General features: G+C 37.1%; 1 protein-coding gene across 2 annotated transcripts in view; it reads right to left on the reverse strand.

Moving 5' to 3' along the window:
• LOC121421521 (apoptotic protease-activating factor 1-like) overlaps positions 1-22,764 on the reverse strand; it is a 44,345-nt gene extending 21,581 nt beyond the window's left edge. Inside the window, exons 1-9 of one of the 2 annotated variants that reach the window (XM_041616263.1) lie at positions 22,690-22,764; positions 20,895-21,064; positions 7,440-7,632; positions 6,687-6,884; positions 5,937-6,114; positions 4,305-4,417; positions 3,052-3,238; positions 2,025-2,208; positions 75-248 (exon numbers count right to left, since the gene is read on the reverse strand). In XM_041616263.1, coding sequence (XP_041472197.1) covers positions 75-248; positions 2,025-2,208; positions 3,052-3,238; positions 4,305-4,417; positions 5,937-6,114; positions 6,687-6,884; positions 7,440-7,632; positions 20,895-21,056 — 1,389 coding nt within the window. In that variant the 5' untranslated portion in view covers positions 21,057-21,064; positions 22,690-22,764. Of the gene's footprint in view, positions 1-74; positions 249-2,024; positions 2,209-3,051; positions 3,239-4,304; positions 4,418-5,936; positions 6,115-6,686; positions 6,885-7,439; positions 7,633-20,894; positions 21,067-22,689 lie in introns of both variants that reach the window. The other variant, XM_041616264.1, reaches the window with a different exon arrangement.
• Positions 22,765-26,307: the final 3,543 nt, after the last annotated feature.

Raw genomic sequence — 26,307 nt, forward strand, 5'->3', positions numbered from 1 at the left:
TGGGAAATGCAATGGGAATGACAATAAAAGCCTATGAAAAGCAGCAATGCAATCCCAATGGTTTTGTTACTCACCTGTATATCTTTCTTATACTCTTCAGTTAGAAAATCAAGTTGTAGATCATGGATGGTGTACATTTGGCACTTATATGTCGTGTTCCATTCCTGGAATGCAAGTGATTTATTAATGATCTCCTCCATCATGTCCTCTATTGATTCCTGCTCCTCCCCATGCATCACTCCCAGCACCTACAAATTTAGAAAACAAAATATCATGAAAACAAGGAATATTCTTGTTTTTACTTAATATTTTATTTATAGTTAGAATCATTTTTACTAAATTGCTACTTTTCAGTCCCTGATTTTTTTTTACTGAATATTACGTTCATTACTGAATTTTAAGTGTTAAACTGAAAATTATGTATACAATTGACATTGTAATGTTTGTTTGCATTTTGTTGATAGACTATCCATCTATCTCCCCTATGAAAGTTTGCCCAGCGCAGTCTCTTACCAAGACCAGTACATATCAGCATTGGGTCTTTTGAGACAACAATGGCTCAGGATAGAGATTGTGCATGTCAGGTTTTATCTCTGTCTCGAAAGAAAACGTCTTGTGTCACTGAGGCAGAGGCACTGGAGAGACACAGGAAAAGGGCTAAATTTGGACAAATTTCACCATTTTACCTGAACCTGTTGGTATAGGGACATGTCTCAAGACAATGATTTTGTGCCTTGTGTCTCGTCTCAGTCTCAAATTGCAACACTGTCCTTGGAATTGGTCTCAGTCTATGTCTTAAAGGGAAAAGTCTTATCTCTAAAAGGGCAAGACATTGGCGCTGAAAGAGGGCTTAACCTTAATAAGTTAATCCTACCACTTAACCCTATCTAGGCCGGGGGGGCCTCGGAGGCCCCCCCTCAACAAATCGCGCAATATTTTCGCTGCGCGAAATTTTTTGACCGCGCCACTCGCTGACTTTTTACTTTCAAGTCTTGTGCAACTTTTGAGACCAACTTTGCGTCCTCCGGGTACGTGGTTCCGAAATTACGCAACATTATGTAAGTGCATGTCAAACCGAAAATTGCTCAAAAACGTGATTTCGTGTACAAAGTCAATGCAAATTGTGTTTTCAACCAAAATTCATAAATGTATGATTATTTTTAGTTTTGCTGCTCTAAATGTATTTATTTTATGCTTTTTATGATCACAGAAGAGTCCCCAACAAATTTCATTGAAAAAACAATGAAAAACAAAAGGTAAAAAAACAAAGAAATACATAAGAAATTGCAAAAAACAATAAAATACATAAGAAAATGATTTGATATCGCAATTTTTTTCATGTACACTTGCTAAGAACACCACAAAGAGTTTCTATACCAAAAATTAGTACATTTGGAGCTTTATTTAGGGAGTTAGAGGAAAAAGTATGATTTCGCATACTACTTACGCATAAATTAGCATAATCACTTAATAGCGACTCGCACGAAAAAAAATTACTATACAATCTTGGAGATTATGTCCCAGGCAACCAGCATGCCAATTTTCGGCGCGATCGCGCGGTCGACGGCCGAGATCTTAGGGGGGGGCCTGGGAGGCCCCCCCCGGCCATATGAACTCCCAAAATACCCCGGCCTAGATAGGGTTAACCTACATCAATCAGTATTGGGCGTCTTGGGACACATCAATATTTGAGAGTCTCATGTCACATCTCGGTCTCAGAATCTAAAATTATAACCTCAGTCTTGGAGGTCTGAAGTCCTTGGCCTTGGGAATCTAGTCCTTGGCCTCGAACATCTAATCTTTTTCCTAGCCCTTGAAGGTCTAAAGACCTTTTTTTGTGGCATTGGACATCTAGTCCTGTCTGTGGACATGGAAATCTAGTCCTCATCCTCAGACCTCTAGTCTTTCACATAGGCCTCAGCAGTCTTAAATCCTTGGCTGTGGCCTAGGACAGTTAGGCCTCTGCCTCAGCCTTGTGCAAGAAGCTGATATAGGTACAGAAATAATGTTAATGAAGTACTCACTGATGCTGGGATTGGCACATCTTCAGCAAATATCGCAAATGATTTATAGACATCTCTCAGCTCTTCAGGCAACTGTTCCAGACTCATCCCCATTGCTTCACCAACGCTACCATACTCGTAGGCCGTCACCTTCTTCAGGCTCCCGTAACGTTTTCTTGTTAACTTGTCAAGGTAATACTTCCATCTGGGAGATAAGATAGATGATTGAATAAGAAAAAGGATGCGATAAAAGGTGAAAATCATCAACACAGATAAGCATATAAAGGGCATGCATATTATGACTGCTTAGTTAATTCAATTCAATTCATTTATTCACCATATAAAAATATTTAAATACAATGTAAAATACAGTGTAAAAAATACAATGTAAAATAACATAATATATAAATGCATAAATATAACAACGCATACAACAAATAAATATACAACAAATAAATACAATTTATACATTCAAGTAAAGGAAAAATCAACATATGGTAAGAGGCAACCAAAAAGATTAAAATCTTGTAGGCAGTTGCCCCTTTAAAAGTACTCTACTAATCACTAATAATCATAACGTAATCAAAATACATTCACACATCAAACACAGAATCACCCACATTCAACACACATCCATGACCCACTGCACTCAAACAAAAGAGAGAGAGAGAGAGTAGAAAGAGAGAGGGGGAGAGGAGAGTATGTTTAGACAAGGGAAAAAGAATCAAGATAAATAACCACTAATTAATTGTCTTTTAAGTAAAATTTTAAATGAAGAGTTGAGACTACACACAAAATAACATGTACATTTTTAAAAAATGGAAGGTTAGATTTCAGTCTAGCCAAGGACACAGAATCCCTTTTTTTATCATAAACGCAGCCTACTCTTCCTAATGCATATGCAGAAAGATGATATCGCTAAATCAGAAGATTCTGTAGAGGACCAATATACATGTATATGTATCTATAGGTGAGCCTTTAGAGGCTTGGCAGATATCATAGGCCTGTAAGGGTAATACTAAAGAGATCATAATCCTTGTCAACTTACCTGTTAGGGTGATCAGCGAGCAGGGCACCAATGATTGATATGACTAGAGGAGAGCCTTTAGAGGCTTCATAGATTTCCTTTGCTTCAGGGGGTAGGGTATCAACTTGCTGGTGTGTCCAGGCTGCCAAGGTTGATAGAGCTTGTTCCTCCGAGAAGCCTTCTTCTAGCTGCACCCGATGAACTGGACCTGGGACATGAAAATAGATATCCTTGTTGAATAAGATCATCACATCACTATCTTCACTATCAAAGTCATTATGTTCATCATAATCATCACCATGACCATCACTATCATCAGTATCACTATTAGCAGCAGTAGCATCATTATCATAATCATCACCATTTCAAAATAAAGTCAAATCAAATCACCCTCATTACCATCATCACCATCAACATCATCACCATCACTATTATGACCATTATCATCATTACAATCATCATCATCATCCAGACAATCATTACCACCACCACCCTCCATCACCAATACTACCACAATCATCATCCTCCTTATCATCATCTTCACATCATCACATGATGATGATGATGATCATCATCATCATCACAAACACCATCATTGTCTACATCATCATCATCATCATCACCACCACCACCACCGTCATCATCATCACCATGGTCACATCACCATCACATGATCATCATCATCACAAACACCATCATTGTCTACATCATCAGCATCATCATCACCATCACCATCACCACCACCACCACCACCATCATCGGCATCATCATCATCGTCGTCATCATCATCATCACAAACACCATCATTGTCTACATCATCATCATCATCACCATCACCACCACCACCATCGGCATCATCATCATCGTCGTCATCATCATCATCATCATTATCACCTACATCATTACTGACTAACAAACATTTCTTTATGTCTCTAGTACTGACCTATGACCATGTCTGTCGATCCAAGATCTCTGGTGTTACCATGACCATTGCCAAGAAACAAGGTGTGCATGATTTCAATGACCATACGCAATTATCAGCAAACCCTCTAAATGTAATACAACTATCCCTTCAACCCTCTTGAACTGACCTGTAACTCTATCTGTCACTCTAAAATCTCCAGTCGTCAATATTACCCTTAATGGGGCATAAAAAGTGTGGATGAATCTCAACGACCAGATTACCATCAGCATCAACTTCACCACCAATCATAATACAAGTATTCCTTATTGTCTTATTGTCTATAACATTCCTCCTCGCCTCTCGTACTGACCTGTAACCCTGTCTGTCACTCCCCTATCTCTAGTTGTCACCATGACCCTTGCTTGGACGTCAAAAGTGTGGAGGACCCTCGTTGACCATACATCATCAAGTATTAATAGGGATCTGTAAATAACAAAATCATAAATGCCAAGGTTGACGTCGCCATCACAGCTATCACAAAAGCAACCACTGATGCATACAAGTTCTCTTTCTTCCCACGTACTGTCAAAATTTGGAATCACCTACCAGGACCTGTTGTAATAGGAACAAACCCAGCTGTATTTAGAGAGGCTGCGCTGCCATTCATCCGCGTGATGCAGCCTCCTGTTGGGTCTCTTATGCTGTAAACCAAGAGGCAGTTTTTACTTGCACGGTGCACATTCACTTTTAATGTATATGAGTGAAATTTCATATTACTTCACCATGGCACCTCGCACTAGTAAACAGAATGTTTTCATCCCGGGATAGCTTTGAAGCTTCTGAAAGGGATTACTCTTAAAGGTTCAAGGACATCACAGCTAATAATAATGGTGGCTACTTACATAGCGCACAGGTCCACCTTTCAATGCTCATGGCGCTTCAAGGAAAATAAACACAAAACACAACAACAATAAAAAACAAAAAACAAAATTGAAATTGAATTCTCCTGAATAAACAATATTAAGCTGTTAATGGGAGATTAAATAAGTTTTCAACTGGGATTTGAATATGTTGATGAAATTTGGCGTAATTGGATAGGCAATTGATTCCATAGCTTTGGTCTTATAACAGAGAATGCATGGTCCCCCATTAGCGTTTTGTTCTCGGTGTCTGGAGCAATAGAGCATCAGATGATGAGCGGAGACTATGTGAAGGCTGATATTTTGAGATAGAGCTGCCGAGATATGTGGGGAAGAGAGAATAAATTGAATGATGTATTAGTAAAATAATTTTGAAGGTGATTCTTTTACCAACAGGCAGCCAATATAAGGACTGGAGGATTAGTGAGATAGAGTCAAACTTTTTAGTGTAGGTAAGGAGACGGGCAGCAGACAAAATCATCAATGCCAAGGTTGACATCGCCATCATAGCTATCACAAAAGCTGTGCCTATAGTCTTGCTCTGCTATGCAGGCGAGACAAGAAACTAGTGCACTATTTATACCTTGAATATTTTTGACGTTATAGCAAGGTCGATAGCTGATCTCAAGGGGGTAGGACCCCCCCCCCCACCATCAGTATAGCATAGCTCTAATAGTCGAGGTACTTATAAAACCAAAAATTTAGTGGATCAACGTTTTAATTCTTTTATTCTCACCTGAATGGAGTTGGGGAGATTTGGGTAGGAAGCCTTGTAGGTTATGGTTGTTAAGTTAACCTTTTCTGTACCCAGGCAGTCTCTCCAACTCTCATCCAGGACCAATATTCTTTAATTATGCAACATGACTGTAATTGTTCTTCAATTGTTCTGTTTATATACAGCATGTGTAACTCTGTATTTCCTTACCAAAGGGTACTAGCGCAAGTGGGAATCAAACCCGGGTAACCTGAATCCGAACCCCCCGCTCTATAGCGACTGAGTTAGACTAATCATACTAATAATCAGACTAATGCTACTAATAATCATTATCACTTCATAACAAGCTACTCAGGGAATCACCTACCTCGGATGTTTGTCGATGAAGAGTGCCCTCAGTCTATCCTTGCCTTCTTCGAGGTTGTGGGGAGGAGACCGATCAACGCCTTCATCGAGTCTCGCACAAAGGTTTTGGACTTTGGATAGTAGCTTGACTTTATCAACGTTACCAATGGACACCCAAAACAGGCCACCGGGAAAGACATCTATTAGATAACAATATACATGTAGAAGTAGTAAAAGCAGTAGAGATAAAAAATCAGGCATGTACATGTATGGTAATTGCCTAATTTTATCAACATTACCAACTGACAACCAAAAGAGGCCAGCAGGAAACACAACTACATGTATCAGACAAATATATATCAGTAGCAGAAGTAGAAATGGTAACAAAGTGATAGCAGCAGTAGTGGGAGGACAAGTAACTGGCTTTATTTGCTGTTTCATGGTGGGAGCAAACACATGACTTAAGGTGTATCTATTTTTATTAATTCAAATCTCCTCTTGAAATGCCCCCACCCAGTTTGTGGATATTCATAAGATTCAAAACATCCCATCTTCACGATTGACATTGATGGTACTTGGGTCACTTTGTGTATTAAAGCAGTCATCCATGTGCACAAAACGTTAGAATGACATCACCTATTCAGCCAACTTCAAATACCATTACAACTTGCAAATTCCATACCAATTTATTGCCTGTCCAACTTCACTCAAGCTGTCACATACAATTTAGATACAGTGAATTTCTTTTGGATTTCCCTGCCAGAATCCTTACCTGAGAGTATTTCTGTATCTCTAACTGCAGCAGCGGCTAGTACTGATTTACCGATGCCTCCCATCCCGTGCACGACACACCAACCCGGCTCAGACTTTAATTTCATCAAAGCTTCCTTGATCTTGACAATGTGGTTGGGACGGGGCGTGAAGACAGACGGGGGTATCGGCACACCACCCTTCCTCAGTGCTATGTCAGCTGATTCAATAAACATCAAAAAAGAAAAGTTGAGTTCTTAGGGGGTAAAACACACAATGGAGACATGATTCTCCTCCTCCTTCTCTTTCTCGTCCTTAACATTCCTCTTTTCCTTCTTTTTCTTCTTCATCTTTTCTTCTATTTCTCCTTGTTCTCCTTCTCCTCATCATTACTGTCATCATCAATACTACCATCATCATCACCACCACCACCATCATCATCTTAATCATCACCACTACCATTATCATCATCATCACCATCATCATCATCATCATCACCATCATCATCATCATCACTACCATCATCATCATCATCACTACCATCATCATCATCACTACCATCATCATAATCACCACTACCATCATCATCATCACTACCATCATCATCATCATCACTACCATCATCATCATCATCATCACTACCATCATCATAATCACCACTACCATCATCATCATCATCACTACCATCATCATCATCACTACCATCATCATAATCACCACTACCATCATCATCATCATCATCATCATCACCACTACCACCAAACATCTGCAATACCTTGTGCCTTTGTAAACCCATCTAAAGATTCTCCTTTGACAAGATGACCCTGTTGCCCGGTAACTGCATCTTCCAGGAACAAGGCAAGATGGGGCTGCATCTTCTTCAGCACAGTGTACGTACAGTTGTAGGCATGCTGTCCTTTGGTTGTGATCATGTTCAGGAAGGTCACTGCTTTTCTTCTCCTTGTTGCCTAAGACAATGAAATATAATAAAAGTTCAAGATTAAAGCTAAGCTCGAGCACCATACAAGAGAAAATCTGTAAAATCAAGGATGGTTTTTACCATTAATGCAATTAATGTGAATCTAACTTATTTGAATTTACAATAGGAGTTATTACAATGATGATTGGCAAGGCTAGGGATTGAATCCCAGACTTTCATGTGACTGTTCAGGCACCTAAGACCACATGGCCAAGGTACATGTACATCTACTAGTAGAAATGTAATAAAGATGTACAGTATGTCAGAGATTCTCGGACAAGGTACATGTAAGCCGAGATAGATATAAATTTTGAATAAATTTGAGTGTACATAAAAAAAAAAACACTGCCAATGTCGGGGGGGGATCACCTTTTATTTACTTGCAGATAGTACGCCTGTACATGTATCTTTGTGAATATCACAAAGGTTCAAACAATGCCAAATAGGTCAATGCCATGTTTGTTTACTTTGCATCCGATTATAAAAGAATGGTTTGACTGCCTTGTTTTCTGGATCTCCATGTAGAGCTATTGATACATCACAACTAATTATTGTGATTGATTGGACCTGTCCTTCACGAAGAAGGCTTTTCATTTGTTAACTTCCCACTGTGCATGCAATGTGCTGAAGGAGGAGTGACCTTAAAGGTAAATGCCAGTTGTGGTAACGATATCAAAATGAGAACTACAGAATCCAATGAAATGACCACCAATGTGTCTGTTTGTATTTAAATAGAAAATATGTGCCAAAGGATTCTGGAAGAAATTGTGTAATTGCTGAGAAATTAGCAAATAAGCACAGGATTTGGGTCAAGCGTCGGGCCGACATTCAAAGCAATAATAATACACTGTCCCACGTGCGCTTATCTGTGCTGGTGATCTTCAGTGTGAGCATTTTTCAGCGTAGATTTCAAGATTTCACAAAATTCTCTTTATGTAACTGTACCAGACCTAGAGGCCATTCTCATTACGTTTTCTAAAACTAGTTTACTGGAAACCGATTCAGGAAACCACTTTGGAAGATCGCTTTGCTAGCGTTCCCACATGATCACACGAAAGTGGTTTTCAAAATCATTTCATGTAAAGTGCTCTTGTTGCTATGGAAACGCTCTCAGTGGGGCAACACGTTTCCCGCGAAATTCGAAACTGCAGCATAAGTATTCTACACCTATCGTGTGGAGTAGCGTGCTCAAAATATGCGAAGAACGGTTGTGTCCTCATGCTAAAACCAGTTTAACGAGGCAAAGGGATCTTGAAAGCTACATCGTGAGGTGGTTTTCTAAATTGGTTTGGAAGATTGCTTCCAAGACCGCTTTGACCGTTCTCACTACGCGTTAAACTAGTTTCCACTAAACTTGTTTCCAGTAAACTAGTTTTAGGAACGTAGTGAGAACAGCCTCCTAGATCCTCGATGATAAACGGACAATTACGCCCGGTTTTACAGACTTTCTCATGAAATCAGTGTTTACTTCAACTACTGGTATTTCTCTTTAAGTTAGTCTAGACCTCACCAACAATGTGTGCACTCTCATGGACTGTGTGGTATAAACAGAGCTCTACTGTAGTCTTAAATTATACCTATTGTCTGTTGAGATGAATATTAAGTAATAATACAGAAAATAAATTAGCCTATAATTTTACTTGCGCAGAGAAACTACTTGTATGTTTTGAAAGGAAAGGTACCTGTTTTGCTGTTGGTATAAAGTATTTTATTGCGATATATGCATGAAAGTATTGAGCAGTGAATTTCTCATGCTGTATTATCATTCGTGTAGACCTATACTAGTATTACAAGACTATAATGTTCAGAATGCTGAATTAATCACAAATAATGCTTGGTATACTGAGAATTCAAAGTACCGAAAAACTTACTAAAAAATGTTATCCACTTTTGTTAGAATGTTTCTCTTTTATAAAAGTTTTATATATCTCATAGATCTTCGGTCAACAACCTTATCGTTTTCGGGAAGTAATCCCCCTATTGTTTGCTGATATCTTATTCCTAAGTATTTTGTTTCACATGTATTTAAATGTTGGGTGTTTGTTTTCTTTCATTGAAAATAAATAGAATGAATAAAAAAGAAAACTTAAAAATAATAAAATGTAATAAAGAAAATTCCTACCCTACTTTTCATATACATGTACATGTAGTGTGTGGCAAAAATAGTCAATCATGACTCATTGTCAGTGGGTGGCAAAAATAGTCAATCATGACTCATTTTCAAATAAAAACAAGGAATGGAATGGATTGTATTATGGGTAATGAACTTGGCCAGATATGTACATCTAAGGCTGCGTTTATGCGACCTCAACCCAGAATCATGATTGGAATCACGATTTGAATCATGATTCAAAACAGCAACATGAATCACGATCCGACAGAATCAGCGTTTATACGACCATCTTTCTAACGCTGTTTCTCCCTGAATTCGGGCCGATCCAGTGCGCATCACAGTGCGCAGTTTGACCCAGGAAGTATAGGTCAACATTTTCGCGCGTGTTTCTAACTTCACGTCGGCTGCTAGATTTTTGCTGCCACCGGAGCTAACGCGCGATCGTTTGTGCAAGTGCAACTCGGCTTCCGAAAAATAAATCTTTTACATCCAGAATTCCGTGTATTGTACCTCGTATTGTTTTTGTTTACTTGTATTCAATCTTGTCGGTTCATCAAAAATGGTGTTCGGTAGCCGTAGTACTGGGCACGAATTCTGTTAATTTTGTCTCGACAGGCGGTGCCACATCTCCGTTGAAATCCCTCCCTCGCAAGCGCCGCTGAAAGGGACTCGTAGATCGTCTTATATTTCTGTGAATCCCGGTATTAAAGGGATGCTTGTGCTTCAGGCTGAGCCCAAAGCACAAGCAGAGCCCTGAGTTCGTCGTCAGTCCAATTTGTGCCTTTGGAACTTGAAGACATGATTGATGAAAACAGTGAAATCAGGGTGACCAGACGTCCCGTATTTCCCGGGATTGTCCCGTATTTCAGAATATTGAACAAAATGTAGTTAATACATTTAAAAGTGACGAATTTTCATTAAATAACCAACAGCTGACGAAGCAGGGACAACAATGAAATCGATAACTGTAAACTTTTGCAAGTTCTGCGATGATTCTTGCTAATACATTGCAAACGAACTGGCCTCCTGCCTGTGTGTGGCAGGCTACTATAGCTAGGCATGGAGGATCGAAGCAAATTCTCAATGGTGCAAACACCTCACATGATAAACAGTTTTTCCACCAAAATAATCACAAAATCGGCGGGAAATTCTTATAATTATACTATGGATTCTCAGTTTAATGATTTGGAGATGTAATCGGAGGAAAATGTTATTGACTTTTCATAGATCTAGTTGTTTCAGCTTTCGTTTTGAGTCTTGGTGTGCACGATGCCGCGATGTTTCATCTAATTTTTAAGTTTGACAATATGTTTCACTTTGAAATTTTATTCATTTCTAAAACATTTTATGTTTAAAATTTTAAAAATACATTTAAAAAAACACCAAATAAAGTTATGATTTTTATTAGATGATTGGATTTTTTGTTTACTTGAAGTTTGAACTTTTCCCTTTTCTTTATTTTATATATACCCTATCCTTTCTGCTTGCCCTTTTTTGTTCCATCTATCTTTATTTCCTATCTTTCTTTCCTCGACATTTTCTTTTCTCTCTCTCTCTCTCTGTTCATTTTTCTTTCTTTCCTTCTTTATCCAATAAACTTTTTTATTTCCTTCATTCTTTCTTTCCTTATAATTACCTTGGCTTCCTTCTCTCTTCGTCTCCTGTTTCTTTTCGTTCTTTCTCTCCTTCCATTATTTTCTATTTTTTCGTTCTCTTCCCCTTCATTCTTCCCTTCCATTCTTTATTCCTTTCTTCATTTTTCCCTTCTTATTCTTTTCCCTTATTTTTATTTTCTTTCTTTTGTTTCTTTCTTTCAAAGAATGAAGGAAACATGTTTATTTCCTTCATTCTTTCTTTCCTCCTTCTTTTTCTCACCTTTCCCCCTTTAATTGTCTCCTTTATTTTGCGAGACATTTATTAATCTTCCCTTCCTTCCTTTCTTTCTATATTCATTTCAAAGAATGACGGAAACCTTTTTTTATCTCTTTTATTATTTCTTTCATCCTTTTATTCTAACTTTCTGTTATTTTTTCTGTTTTCCTTTATTTTCTTTCCTTCCCAATCATCTCTTTTCTTTCTCTCCTTCATTCTTTCGTTCACCTTCCCTTCTAATTCTTTATATTTTTTTCAAAAGTCTTATAATTATACTATGGATTCTCAGAAGCCCACACTTTGTGTGGGCTTCTTTGTTGATCTTCGTTTGTCAATTGTCCCGTATTTCATTTTGTGAAATCTGGTCACCCTGAGTGAAATATACAAATGACGCTACAGTACAACCCCGGGTACAATACACAGAATGATAATTCCTAAATGCACATGACACTTGGCACACTGGCAATCTGCTACACGAAACCTGCACGAAACACAGCGCGCGCCTTTGAGTCGAACCCGGAAGAAGCACGACACAATGACGTCATAGAATCATGATTCAAATCACGATATCGTTTATACGACCCTTTTCGTTCGTGATTCTACAGAAACGTCTTTCCAAACGCCCCTTTTTCCGTGTTTCATGTTTGTGATTTGAAAGACGTTTATTTCCACTTTCGACTAAACGCAATCGTGATTCTGCAGAATCGTGATTTGAATCATGATTCTAATCATGATTCTAGGGTAAAAAAGTGTCGAATAAACGCACCCTACATGTACATGTAGCTGAGGGATTAAGGTGGGGTTATTAAGGCTGCAAATAACAATGCCCCATAAAATCATGTAACCACAACTTCAAGGGGTACTCCACTCTCAAACAATTTGAATGAAAAGAGCTTAAAGAGGAAAATGAACCCCAACAAAGATACTATTTTGCAAAACCATGTGATCACTAAATAGTCAAAATTACATTTTCACAATTATTTGTGAAAATAGGTCTTGGAGCTTATACAATTTGAATAATTTCATCTACATGTAAATCTACCGAGAAGGGGGGGGGGGGCTTGTGCCCACTCATTTGAGCACAGCCTCATTAACAAATTTTCAGCTATCCTGGTTATTTTATTGCACATTATTTTTTAAAATCACAATCATATCAGGGTACTTCATGTACAATGATAAACTGATGGTTCTTGAACATCTGTTCAGAAAATGAACCATTGTTCCACGTACAGTACGCAGCAGTTTTGATGAGCCCTGCATTACACTGTACACATACAAAAATAATGAAATGCAACAACACTCAGGAGGTTAGCAAGGGATGAATGCACAAACAACGAAATGATCTACATGTACTTTCAACATGAATGAATTCAAAAAATAATTCATCATTGGAGATTTTCAGGGTCTCACGGGCCTAATTACTAGTGGTAGGCCATAGATATTCATTCGAGCCAACCCATTGCTATTTTTTTTATTTTGATATGGCTGATTGACAAAGTGTATGTATATGATTGTCCATCTAACACTGATTCTATTTTTGGTCATTACTGAACTTCCTTTTCCCTAATTGGGAAGAAATATCACCAATTTTGGACTATATTTTGACTGGCGGAAGGATTAGGGCTATTTTGCTGTTTGAGTTGATGAATCTGCTCCCCCGACGGTGTCTTCAAACACGCCAATTTATTTTTAAAATGAGCCGGTCGAGGGACCCTTTTCTGGTCAGATATGGATTGCCAGATATAAATCCTATCCACTGGTAGTAAACATTCGACCCCCGAATTTCATCCTTATTTTTAATGAATTTTTTAAAGTGCCAATTTAACACATGAGTCTATGGGGAATGAATTAGTAGTGGTAGGCCATAGATATTCATTCGAGCCAACCCATTGCTATTTTTTTTATTTTGATATGGCTGATTGACAAAGTGTATGTATATGATTGTCCATCTAACACTGATTCTATTTTTGGTAATTACTGAACTTCCTTTTCCCTAATTGGGAAGAAATATCACCAATTTTGGACTATATTTTGACTGGCGGAAGGATTAGGGCTATTTTGCTGTTTGAGTTGATGAATCTGCTCCCCCCGACGGTGTCTTCAAACACGCCAATTTATTTTTAAAATGAGCCGGTCGAGGGACCCTTTTCTGGTCAGATATGGATTGCCAGATATAAATCCTATCCACTGGTAGTAAACATTCGACCCCCGAATTTCATCCTTATTTTTAATGAATTTTTTAAAGTGCCAATTCAACACATGAGTCTATGGGGAATGAATTAGGCCTCTGAGACTTACAGAACACTGACAAAACATAATGAAGGTGGCGGGGGTGTCCCCCAAATTAAAAAGAGAGAATGAGCTCCTGGAATGCTGACTTAAAGGCCAAGTCTACCCCCAAAAATAAAAATGATTGAAACAAAAAGAACAATATCAAACATGCATAGTTTCCAGTGTTATCTGCATTTTATTTTTTTTTATATCTATTGAAATAAATTTCTTGTTGGGACAGAGTTGATGTTTAAAGGGCAAGTCCCCCTTAACAAGCAGGGAGAATTTTAATGTAATGAAAAAAATTGAAATTGCAGAGTGCTAAAAAAGTTCATCAAAACCACACATAAAATAAGTTGACATTCTAAAAGTTGATAAAAAAGAACCGATGACACTTCACCCACTCACTACTTCTTTTGTATTCTATTATATAGAAACCCCAATATATGGTTAGGTGAAAAAAAAGTTTGATTTCTCTTGAATATATGGGATTGTCATTTGCCACAATTGAAACCTACTGCAGTGGAGTGAAGATACATTGTAAAATCTGCAAAAACTATTGTTTATTTCCTATAAATATTGACTCTGGGATATCAATATTTTCTCACATTCACATGAATAACTTTATGAAAGAATGATTGGATGATTGCATGGATGAATGAATGCATGAATGAATGAATGAATAAAAGAATGAATGAGTGAGTGAATGAATGAATGAATGAATGAATGAATGGATGGATGGATGATTGCATGGATGGATGGATGAATGGATGAGTGAATGAATTAATGGATGGATAAATAAAAAGAATGGATGAATAAATGAATGGACTAATGACTTAATGAATGAGTGAATAACACAATGAATGAGGGAATATAATAATGAATGAGTGAATGAATGAAAGAATGAATGAGTGAGTGAGTGAATGAATGAATGAATGAATGAAAGAATGAATGAGGGAGTGAGTGAGTGAATGAATGAAGGAATGGATGGATGATTGCATTGATGGATGGATGGATGAATGGATGAGTGAATGAATGATGCATGAGTGACTGAGTGCATGAATTAATGGATGGATAAATAAAAATAATGGATGAATGAATGAATGGACTAATGACTTAATGAATGAGTGAATAACACAATGAATGAGGGAATATAATGAATGAGTGAATGAATGAAAGAGTGAATGAGTGAGTGAATGAATAAATGATTGAATGAATGAAAGAATGAATGAATGAAAGAATGAATGAATGAAGGAATGGATGGATGATTGCATGGATGGATGGATGAATGGATGAGTGAATGAATGATGTATGAGTGAATGAATTAATGGATGGATAAATAAAAATAATGGATGAATGAATGAATGGACTAATGACTTAATGAATGAGTGAATAACACAAATGAATGAGGGAATATAATAATGAATGAGTGAATGAATGAATGAATGAATGAGTGAAAGAATGAATGAGTGAGTGAGTGAATGAATGAAGGAATGAAAGAATGAATGAGTGAGTGAATGAATGCATGCATGCATGGATGAGTGAACACATGGAAGAATGGATGAAGGAATAAAAGAATGAATGAATGCATGATTAAATGAAGGAAGGAATGAAGGAATAAATGAATGAACTAGTGAATGAATGCATGAATGAATGAATGAATTAATTAATTAATTAGTGAATGAATGAGTAAATTACATAATGGAAGAATGAGAGAATAAATGATAAATGAATGGATGGATGAATAAATTAAATTTTGAATGGTACAACACTGTAGATGAATGCATGAAAGGGTGAAGGAAAAATACACTATGTGTGATGGTATTTTATTCAAATATTCATTTGTAATTTTCAATGAATGAATTCACACAAAGTGTCTCTCATACCCCTTTCATAAACCCAATTATGTGGCTAATAGCAGCATAAATTGGTCGTAAAATCGGAGGAGGACCAGAGTTATCCGCATTATTTTGATGATGCAATTATCCGCATAATAGCAGCATCGGGACCAGATTTTGATTTTATGAACGCATTTCGAAAGTAATGCGGATAATTGTCATGGTGCGGTCACAAGGTCATCCTTTTCCAACGCAACCACATCGGAGGGGGTGTGTGCGGTTGCCATGACGATTATCCGCCTTTTTCGGGACGGGCGCTCGTAAAAATAGTTCGGATTATTTTCGGAGTTTGTGAACGCAATTTTATTGAATTATCCACATTACTCTTAGGCTGCTAATTGGAGGATGGGTTTATGAAAGGGGTATCAGTATCAGATTTGATTTCCTGAGAGGCCCTGTAAACACAGAATTGATACTGTACTGTACAATACCACAGACAAAACAGAGTTACGAAACCAAAACATGAGCTGTTTGTTTACATTGACCCTTAATCATACTTGCCTGGCTGATATTTAGAAGTAAATTAATTTCTATCATCACAATAGGGAATACTATCTATACAGTGTACATTTATGTCAGAAAATAAATCTAATGTGATCTAAATAATACAGAAAATCAAATTACTTTCAATACCTCCAAATTTTGTCTTAAACCAGGTACCTGTAGCCTTTAATCAAATACATGTAAACCATGTCCCACGATGTAACCAATTATAAAAAAATAAATAAAACAGAAAATAAAAGAAAAATGGCTTGAATAAATGGATGGATGGATGAAAATGACTGATGGATGGATGGATAGGTGAATGGATGGATGAATGAATGAATGAATGAATGAAGTGTTGATGATTGAATTACTTGATGGATACATGGGTGATCAAATGAATGAATGAATTGAATGATTGGAATTAATTAATAAATGAATGAGTGAATGAACAAGTGAATAAATAGATGAATGAAACATGCTTGTAGAATAGTAAATGGAAAGATGATCACAAATTACATTTACCAGATCATATCTTTGTACACATGGATTTTTAATCCAAATAATTAATGTTTAATCCAGCTTCAAACTCATGAACATCATGACCCACACATGATACTGATGTCAATAGAATACATGTATAATTTACTTTATACCATACACGTACATGATGTATGTGTAACTGGGTAAGAACCCCCCCCCCCCAATCAATTTTATAATTTCCTATTTCCTCTTTCCCTTTTTAATAAACTTGATATTTCATATCCTGGAGACTTCCTTTAAATACTGTAATTAACACATCACAGATTAACAGATATGAATCACATATGATAACATATACTGCACCGTGTTTATTGTGTTAACATACTAACATGAACGTACGCTTTGTACAATTAGACAAAAGGAAAATCATATAATGTGCGCAAAATTGCGAATCTTTTAAATCTTAAAGCCTTCTACAAGTAATAAAAAAGTTTAGCTTCGTTGTCAGATTTAAAAGGTGAAATACATCAAACACAAGTTCTGTGAAAATCATAATCTAAACTCTGATACAGGTTTCCATTACTCTTACAATAGTCCCTTATGTTAAACCATCCCCTAAAGCATCGTCTTTAAAACAAGACATTCCAATTTCATGATACGAAATGTAGGTGTTTAAAGGGTTCATGATATTAGCTACAGTGACAATTGCTTCAATGGAAAATCTGCATATTAAGCCAAACCTACATGTACATGTAGCCTCCAAACCTTAAATAAGCCCTAATCCTCATCTTTACATTATCCTAAATGTACATGTAACTTTAACCCTATGTCCTTTGAGATATTAGGAGCAGAGCAAATGTCATGACCCTGTTTAAAGGACCTACATGTACTTCCAATAGGCAATGGCTACCAAGGGATATAATGGTCACTACACATGATAAAGATTTGAATGTTGGAATACATTCTTAAATAGTTACCAAACTTTAAATCAAGTATTAAAATGTTAATGTGTAAAAAGCCAAGAGCTACATACATGTACAAACACGTATTGTTCATGTACATTGTATAAAGTTACAGACCTATCATTAGACTAGTTTCACTTTCAGAACCCATCAACCCAAAGGCCATGCTTTGACTGCCATGTACATGTACATAGCCTAGAATATAAAATCTGGCCTACACACCCTCCAATTGCAATTCATTGTGTTATTGTTATTTGGCAGACGATAGTTAATGTATTTAATCAACGACGATTAAAACATAATAAGCCACAACTCACAATGTCAATATTTGGCAAGCAGAGTACATTCAGCATAAAAGTGTTTTTTCAAGTGCTTGGTTTCTGCAGGAAAGGACAAACTGTCACCCATCCCCCCCTTCCCATGTACATATACATGTAGAAACAAGAACTTGAACTTGTTGAAGCTACAAAATGGTCTGCAAATAAGCCTACCATGGATTGAATGGATACTTTGACACCGTTCTCACTACCTTCCTAAAACCATTTTAGTGGAAACAAGTTTAAGGTGTAGTGAGAACGGTCAAAGCGATCTGCCAAGCCGGTTTGGAAACCACCTCGCAATGTAGATTTCAAGATCGCTTTGACTCTTTAAACTGGTTTTAGCGTGAGGACACAACCGTTCTTCGGGAAGCGATCTTTGCACATTTTGAGCGCGCTACTTCACACACTGTGTGTAGAATGCCAACGCTGCAGTTTCGAATTTCGCAAAAAAAACGCATCACCTCTATGAGAGCGATTCCATAGCAATAAGATCGCTTTACGAGAAGTGATTTTGAAAACCACTTTTGTGTGATCAAGTGGGAATGCTAGCAAAGCGATCTTGCAAACTGGTTTCCTGAATCGGTTTCCAGTAAACTAGTTTTAAAAAGTGTAATGAGAATGGTGTCTTTGAAGAATGGTAAAACTATGGAAGTTAGAACTTGTGTTAGCCTTTAGTTTAAGATGCAGGTGTTGATTAAATGTAGGTCAGAGTGCTGGCCTTTCTATTGACCAAGCGAGTTATAACTCATGTTAGACTCGTAATATTCAAGACACACAAGTTTCTTGGATACATCTGTATAGCGTACCGAAGCAATGACGTCAGAATCCATGGTGTCGTGGCGGCCTGGTTCTAAACAAATGAACCCAGGGGCTGTTTCATAAAGCTGTTTGTATAAAAGTTAGGAGCAACTTTCTTCGACTGGTGATCCTTTCTTATGCGCTATTAAAGGTCAAGTCCACTCCAGAAAAATGTTGATTTGAATAAAAAAAAAGAAAAATCAAACTAGCATAATGCTGAAAATTTCATCAAAATCGGTTGTAAAATAAGAAAGTTATGACACTTTAAACTTTCGCTTATTTTTCACAAAATAGTGATATGCCCAACTCCCCAACTTAGTGACATGGAAATGAGACAGACGATGATGTCCGTCACTCACTTTTTTTTTATTGTTTGAATTATACAATATTTCATTTTTTACAGATATGACAATAAGGACCAACCTGACTGTACCATATAATATTAAACAATGCTAATTCCACATGGTCCGGGCAGAATTAATTGTTGTATCACTTGACAATGAGGAGAAAATTAGATATTTCATATTTCATTCAATAAAATACAAAAGAATTAGTGAGTGGATGACATCATCAGTCTCCTCATTTGCATACTGACCAGGATGTGCATATACCAATTTTGTGAAATAAAGTGAAATTTCAAAATGTCATAACTTTCTTATTTTACATCCGATTTTGATGAAATTTTAGTGTTATGCTTGTTGGATTTTTCTCTTTTTATTCAAATCAAGTTTTTGTTGGGGTGGACTTGTCCTTTAAAACCATCGCTATACCATTTACCACAAGAAAGGATCGCCAGTTGTTCTTAAAGTCGTTCTTAACTTACGAACAGCTTTATGAAACACCCATCCGGAAGTATTGCTACTCGCTCGTATCGCTCTATAGCGCATGTTTCTCTAACATATCACCATTTTTGCAAATTATACAAATGTGTATAGACAATCGTCAGCTGCGACTCTATTTAGAACCAGCCAGTTCGTTGTCATAACTTCATGACATCACACTTCGGCACTCTATTGGCCTGCTTTAGGCAGCAAGGTAAAAGTAGCCCACATGTAAGACTTGAGCTAAAATTTGTCCTACTGTAGACTCTGATTGGTACTGTATTCAATTAATGGGTATTGTATTGTATTGTGAAGTTGAGCTTAAAATTTCTACCTTGCCGCACTATCGGGCCTGCAGACTTAAAGCTAAAATCATTACTTTCGGTCAGCAAGTAGGTCTTGAATAAAGTCTAGCATTACTTCTGACTTGCTTCACTCAGACAAGCCAAGACTCTAATTGGTGCTTTAATCAAGTGAGTCTACAGTAGGACAGATGACCTTGACAAGAACATTAAGTACAAGAATCTCAGAGCTCTGCAATTTCATTATTATTATTTCTTTTTATGACTGTAATGCAATACACTGCATAACACGTTAATGACATGCCTATAAAATGTAATGGCAATTCTATTCAAGGGGGGGGTGTGGGCACTCATGTACATTTATAATGAAATTGTGGGAACGTGCAGCCCTTAAGCCCCCCCTTTCATGCCTTGCCAGAAGTTCCCAGGCATATCATTTTCACAATCTTTCACTGATCAACCCCGTTTCCTAAGCCCCTCATTTCAGGCGTCGGTTCTCAAAGACTCCATTTGCCTCCTTGTAGTCAGTTGCCCCCCCCCCCTTCCCCTGGTCTACTCTATGTAAAGCCCCCAGTGTATAATCTAGGCAGAGGCAGCAGCCATATATCTTTGCTGTTAGCTATGAGAGCAACTGATACGTTGAGACTTTTGACTACAGAAACCCATCGCCCATACTCAATTTTGTTGCTTTTGTCATTGTTTTCTTTAACATTATTGATGAATATTCATGACAGTTTTTTTGTTTGCTATTCTAATCCTAATAATAATTATAATACAGATATTGATATTAATTACGATTTGATGATATTATTTAATTGATATTAATACCGGGTAATCATTTGATTAATATTTACATTGATATCAATATCTTTATAATTATCATTATTAATATCATTATGAAAATAACTTATAAATAATGTTACCATACCTTTGACATGATAAGCTCCACATCATCGATCTCTAGGACCATTTCAGCTATTAGGTGATCGTAAATGAACTCCACATCGAGATCATCGATGAGGGACTGGCGGTGACGCCTTAAGTTCAACCTCGCCAGTTCCGTCATGGGTGCCATGTTTGCGTCTCCCATTACTGATTCTGAAAAATATGTCATATACAGTACAAGTAGATAGATTCAGTAAGATTCAGACAGTTACATGCAGATATAGATCTACATTTAATGTATTAAGGGGGATCCAAACTTGGAATATCATAAATTGTGAGAAAGCAAAAATATTGGAAAAATATTATGGTCAACCTGTGAAAGAATTTGGACAATAAGGGTGATATGAAACATCAAAAAATGGGATTATTATTTGAATCTGGCTAGAACTACTTGATGGGTGCTTTCTCACAATTTAATATAGGCCTATTCCAAGAAGGGTAGAAGTGGAAAGTGATAGGGGACGTTTTCCCATTTTAACTCTTTGCACGCTGAATTAATTTGGGGGATAATAATGACAATTGTTTCCACATTATTTCATTCGGTTCAAGATATCCATATTGCACCATGGATAATTATTATCATTATATAGATGTCATCCGAGAGCTGTTGCCTTTTATTTGCTTATCTAATTTGAAGGTAGGAGAGAAAACTAATTGAAATGGTCAGTTTTAAAATTGCATAAAAATTGATTCGTTCAGCAATCATCAGAAAACCTCTCAATCCAAGTTGTGTAAATATGTTGAATAAACTACATGCGGAACGTGCATATAACTTTGTTGGCAAAACCTTGAAAGCTTAACTTAACACAAAAACATTGCGCCGAATTTATTTTCAATAATTTTGGGGTCGACGGAGAAAGGTCATCACATGTCATGACTGGGTAGTTTGTTGGGACATAATGTATGAGAATGCCACATAGACCCATTGTTAGACCCTATCTAATTGATTTGAAGTAGATCTAGGTCTATTTCACTCAGTGTTTTTTTTTTCAACAAAAGACTGAGGCAGCAAACGTTTCATCACTTGCTATTTTAATTCCGCGAATCTCTTTTCTTTACGGTACGGAAGCAATTTAGATTCTAAATGAAATGAAGTGACTAGGCCTATACTAGGCTGTACTAGTATTACTGTCCAGAACTCCAGAAGCCTAGCGACAGAATAAAAAAAAATGCTCTTTAGAAATTAGAATTTCGTTAGTCAGACCAGACAGTCCATGGGCTGATTGCACTAAAGGGTCTTTGCAAGGACTGTCTTTCGTGTCGCCCATCTTTTATGATGCCCCATAATGTGACATGCATCTTAAATTAATCATCTGCAAACATATTTCATTCGTCTGTTAAAATAAACAAAATATTTGTTACAAAATGATGTAATAATATACCATTAATATCATGAAATTTTATAAAATTTGATGTAAAAGCAAGCTAACAAATCTTATTCTTTATCATAAATTTCAGAAACACCCCCGCTTATAGCGTATCATAACAGATGGGCGACACAAAAGACTGTCCTTGGTCTTGGAAAGACCCTTTCGTGCAATCGGCCCCATATGTCCGCGGCAATATGGGTGTGCCAGAGTCAGCAATCATTCTCTCCCGGGCGGGTCAGGCGTCGAAGCTTCCTTCAGTTACTAAGTTAGGAAGCGGAATTTAGCCGCACGCTACCCAAAGCAAGAAAGGCAATGCTCAGAAATCTCATATTTTATTAAATTACACTTCAAAGCATCAAACCTCTTACGAATTCTTAAAATCAAAAGTTTTTAATCTAGCAATCTGACCTCTTATTATTGTAAAGTGACGTTCGAAACCTCTTCTCTTGTGTATTGTCAAAACTTGTTTTGTTTTGCTAGCTAGATCGCTAGACTATGGTGTCTTAAAAATGAGAAATGAGAGGAAACTAATTTCACAAATTCAAAGGGGATGCCTCAGCCCCCCCCCCCCATCTAAATAACAAATAAGTCTATTCTAGCTGTTGTTGGTTATTGTACATCATTCTTCATTAAGTTTCATGGACATTTGACAATACTGCATTAAAAAATATCCACAGAATTGTAGCATGTGCAGTTTGTGCACGCTGCCTTTGTTTTTTTTTTTCTCAAGCGATTTTTATTTTTAAAAAATCCAGTTTCTTTCTTTCTTCCTTCTCTCTTTCTTTCTTTTTTTCTTACGCTATTGTATATTCAATAACCCTACAGACGAAATTCACCACCCCCCCCCCCACGTGCAACATTTTTCCTGATAAATGCAGTATAATTTTTTTGTAAAGAACATGTGAATCCTATATTAAGAGTCTGTGAACAAAAGTTAATGAGAGGAAACTTTTGATTTTATTGGGGTTGCAATAGGGTTTTATGTTCGGGTTTAGGACTGTGGTAAGACATAGGCCCGTATTCTGAACTCAGTTTTTAATTAAACCCTGGTTTAAAGTTGTGGTTTAAGTATGGAGAGCCAATTCGGGCACAAATCATTAACAGTACACATCAACTTTATTAACTCATCTGACACTCAAATTGTTTATAATTGTCTGGGAATGATAACTGAAGGACTTTCTTCATTGTGAAAGCAAAAGAAAGCAAGATAGTATACATAAGAAATATGCAATACAAACAGAATTTTTGAACTTTTGACTCCCCATAGTTTTAGCCGAGAGTTAGACCGTGGTCTATGTTAAACCCGACTTCAGAATACGGGCCATAGTGTTGAACCCATGGATCTTGGGACCTAAAGAACTACTTGGTCATTCGATTAGTGAGTGTGAATTTAGAGCGGAGCAATTGTCACCAGAACAAATGTCGTGGGAACAATCTGGAGAGATTGAAGAGCGCCATCATATTCGACTATACTACAACAAGAGTCAGAAACGTCGATCCAGTCTGTGGGAAGAGGAAAATATTTGTCTAGATACACTGCTTCCCTCCCCAGGGGGGCCACTTACATTGACGAGTGGATACCATGCGCGACCAAAAAACACGTAAAAAGGATGTCTTTTTCACGACAGGGCACGTTACGTACGTAACGTGAGAAGGGTGTCAAAAACACAAAAATAATGAAAAAAGGGTATCTAATTCGCTAGGAAGATTACGTGTTTAGGGTCGAATTTGCGGGGATGATAAAACAAAATTAAAATGTTTTATAAAGGATGTCCTTTTTGCCCCAACACTTCGTGTTTAGAGTCCGATTTGCGCGAAGTGTAGAAGGTGGGGTCGTACTAAACCAAATAAGGTAAAGCCGACGACCGAAGGACCCGTAACAATAAAACATTCCTGTACTTGTTTAGGGGTTCATTTCAGGGAATATTTGCCAAGAGTATCGTTTTGTTTCCAATACTTGTTAAGGGTAGGGTTTCACACGCCAATACTTGTTAAGGGGTGCATTTTCAGAATATGGAAATTACGTGTTTAGGGTGCTTTTCGAGACCCCATGGTCGCGCATGGTATCCACTCGTGAATGGAAGTGCCCCCCCCCCGGGTTCCCTCCTCCCTCTTGCGGTGAATGTATAAAAAGAATCAACATTTTTTTATATAAAATCTTAGATTTCTATTAATGTGGGTTTTTTGTAATGGTCAACATTGTGTATTATGGTCGCATACATTATTCTAATTCGATTTTAATGAACGCAATAAACGCATGACATTAAACACACCACCACCTCTTCTTACCATAATTATACAAGGACTGACACCAAGGTTTTAAATGAGAGTTAATTTTGTGACATCAAAAGCTAGTCATGAAGCATAAATTTAGATTTTTTAAAATTCAATTCCACAATGGTTCATGAAGGAATGTCTCGAATGCACACAGCAAAAACTGCGGTGTTAAAACTGACACCAATTGGTGTTAATAGAGGACCACACCCTGAGGTGTTAAAATTACACCCTAGAGATTAAACATAACACAAAATAGTGTAAATGTAACAACAAAGGGTGTTGTAATAACACCTATAGGTGTAAAACTAACACCACCAATTTAAACCGGTGTAAAATAATTGGTGTGGTCCTCTATGTACACTGGTTGGCACCACAGTTTTTGCTGTGCATGTCTACACAATACACAGACATGATATTTACACCACCAAGCATGGGATATATAAAATATAGCCCAATTTCAATTCATGTCATCTTAGCTTCATCGAATTCACTTTCGTACGTAATTTATAAATCATTTTTGTTTCGTTATAGTCAAGAGTATTAGATAAATTTTAATCGAAGATTGCCTGACATATCACATTGTTATACAACCCGACCCAGGGCATTTTCATAGGGAGGGGTCACCTATAAACCTTTTGTCAACTGCATTGCGGGGGAAACAGAACCAACACCCCTTTCATGTTCTTCTTTCTTCTCTCTCCTAGCTTCAGCCCTCGTATTTTATCTTGCTGTCAATACTTGAAGAAAATAAATCAGGGGGGTTGGGGGGTCCGTCTCTCACTGAAGCGCTACCAAAGCAACCCCACTCACACATTAGCCCTATTTTCTGGATTTTTTTCTGAAATCAACTTTGAACTTGAACTTAACTTTATTTTACGTATTTCACAGTTAAACACAATACAAATAGGCCAATCCGTATACTCAAGAAATCAGACATGGAATGAATTATCCATCTGAATTAAAGCATAGAGAAATCCGAAATTAAAGACAATTGTATAATAAAAATGGTGAAATGTATTAGGAAACCTGTTGCATTATACACTGCCAAACATATTTGGGTAAAAATGTTAACCAACACGAGGGTAATTATGTATCCAACCAAATCTGGGGCAGTATTTTACCCAATGCTGGAAGCATATTGTCGAGTAAGTTTAACAAAAAATAGGCAGCAATTAATTCACAATGTGTATGATTTTTTATCACACTGGATAAATAAAAGTACCCAAAAGAAAATAATGTCAAATGTTGGGTGGACACATAATTACCCTCATTGAGCATTTTACCAAATGTTTTTAGAGTGTATAGAAACAAAGCTTGATGAGTCTGCAGGATTTAGACTAGCCGTCAGATTAATGGCATGCAGATGGGGGGGGTGGGGCTGGGGCCATAGACCCTCCAAAAATTTACACGACTGAGAAAAAAGGGGCAAGAAAAAAAAAGATAGTAAAAGGGAAAGCAAAAGGGTAAAAATTATATCATTTTATATATATTACTGTATGCTAATTCAAAAATAGTGCTCTGTTTTGAAAGTATATATTGAAAAAAATACTCGCTTGCTTCACTCGCTCGCAGCTATTCAGGATTTTCTCCACATACGCCATGCCTGGCCCTCTCAAGATTTTTGGCTTAGATTCGACCTTCATTTACAAAAATTGGATCGTTGTAAAAGAAGTCACTTTTCAGGAAAACTGTAGTTGATCATTTCGGTTTTTTCCGTCTCCAAAGCATGTGTCAAACATACATGTTTGC

Source organism: Lytechinus variegatus, chromosome 9 (assembly GCF_018143015.1).
Source record: "Lytechinus variegatus isolate NC3 chromosome 9, Lvar_3.0, whole genome shotgun sequence".
Classification (NCBI taxonomy): domain Eukaryota; kingdom Metazoa; phylum Echinodermata; class Echinoidea; order Temnopleuroida; family Toxopneustidae; genus Lytechinus; species Lytechinus variegatus.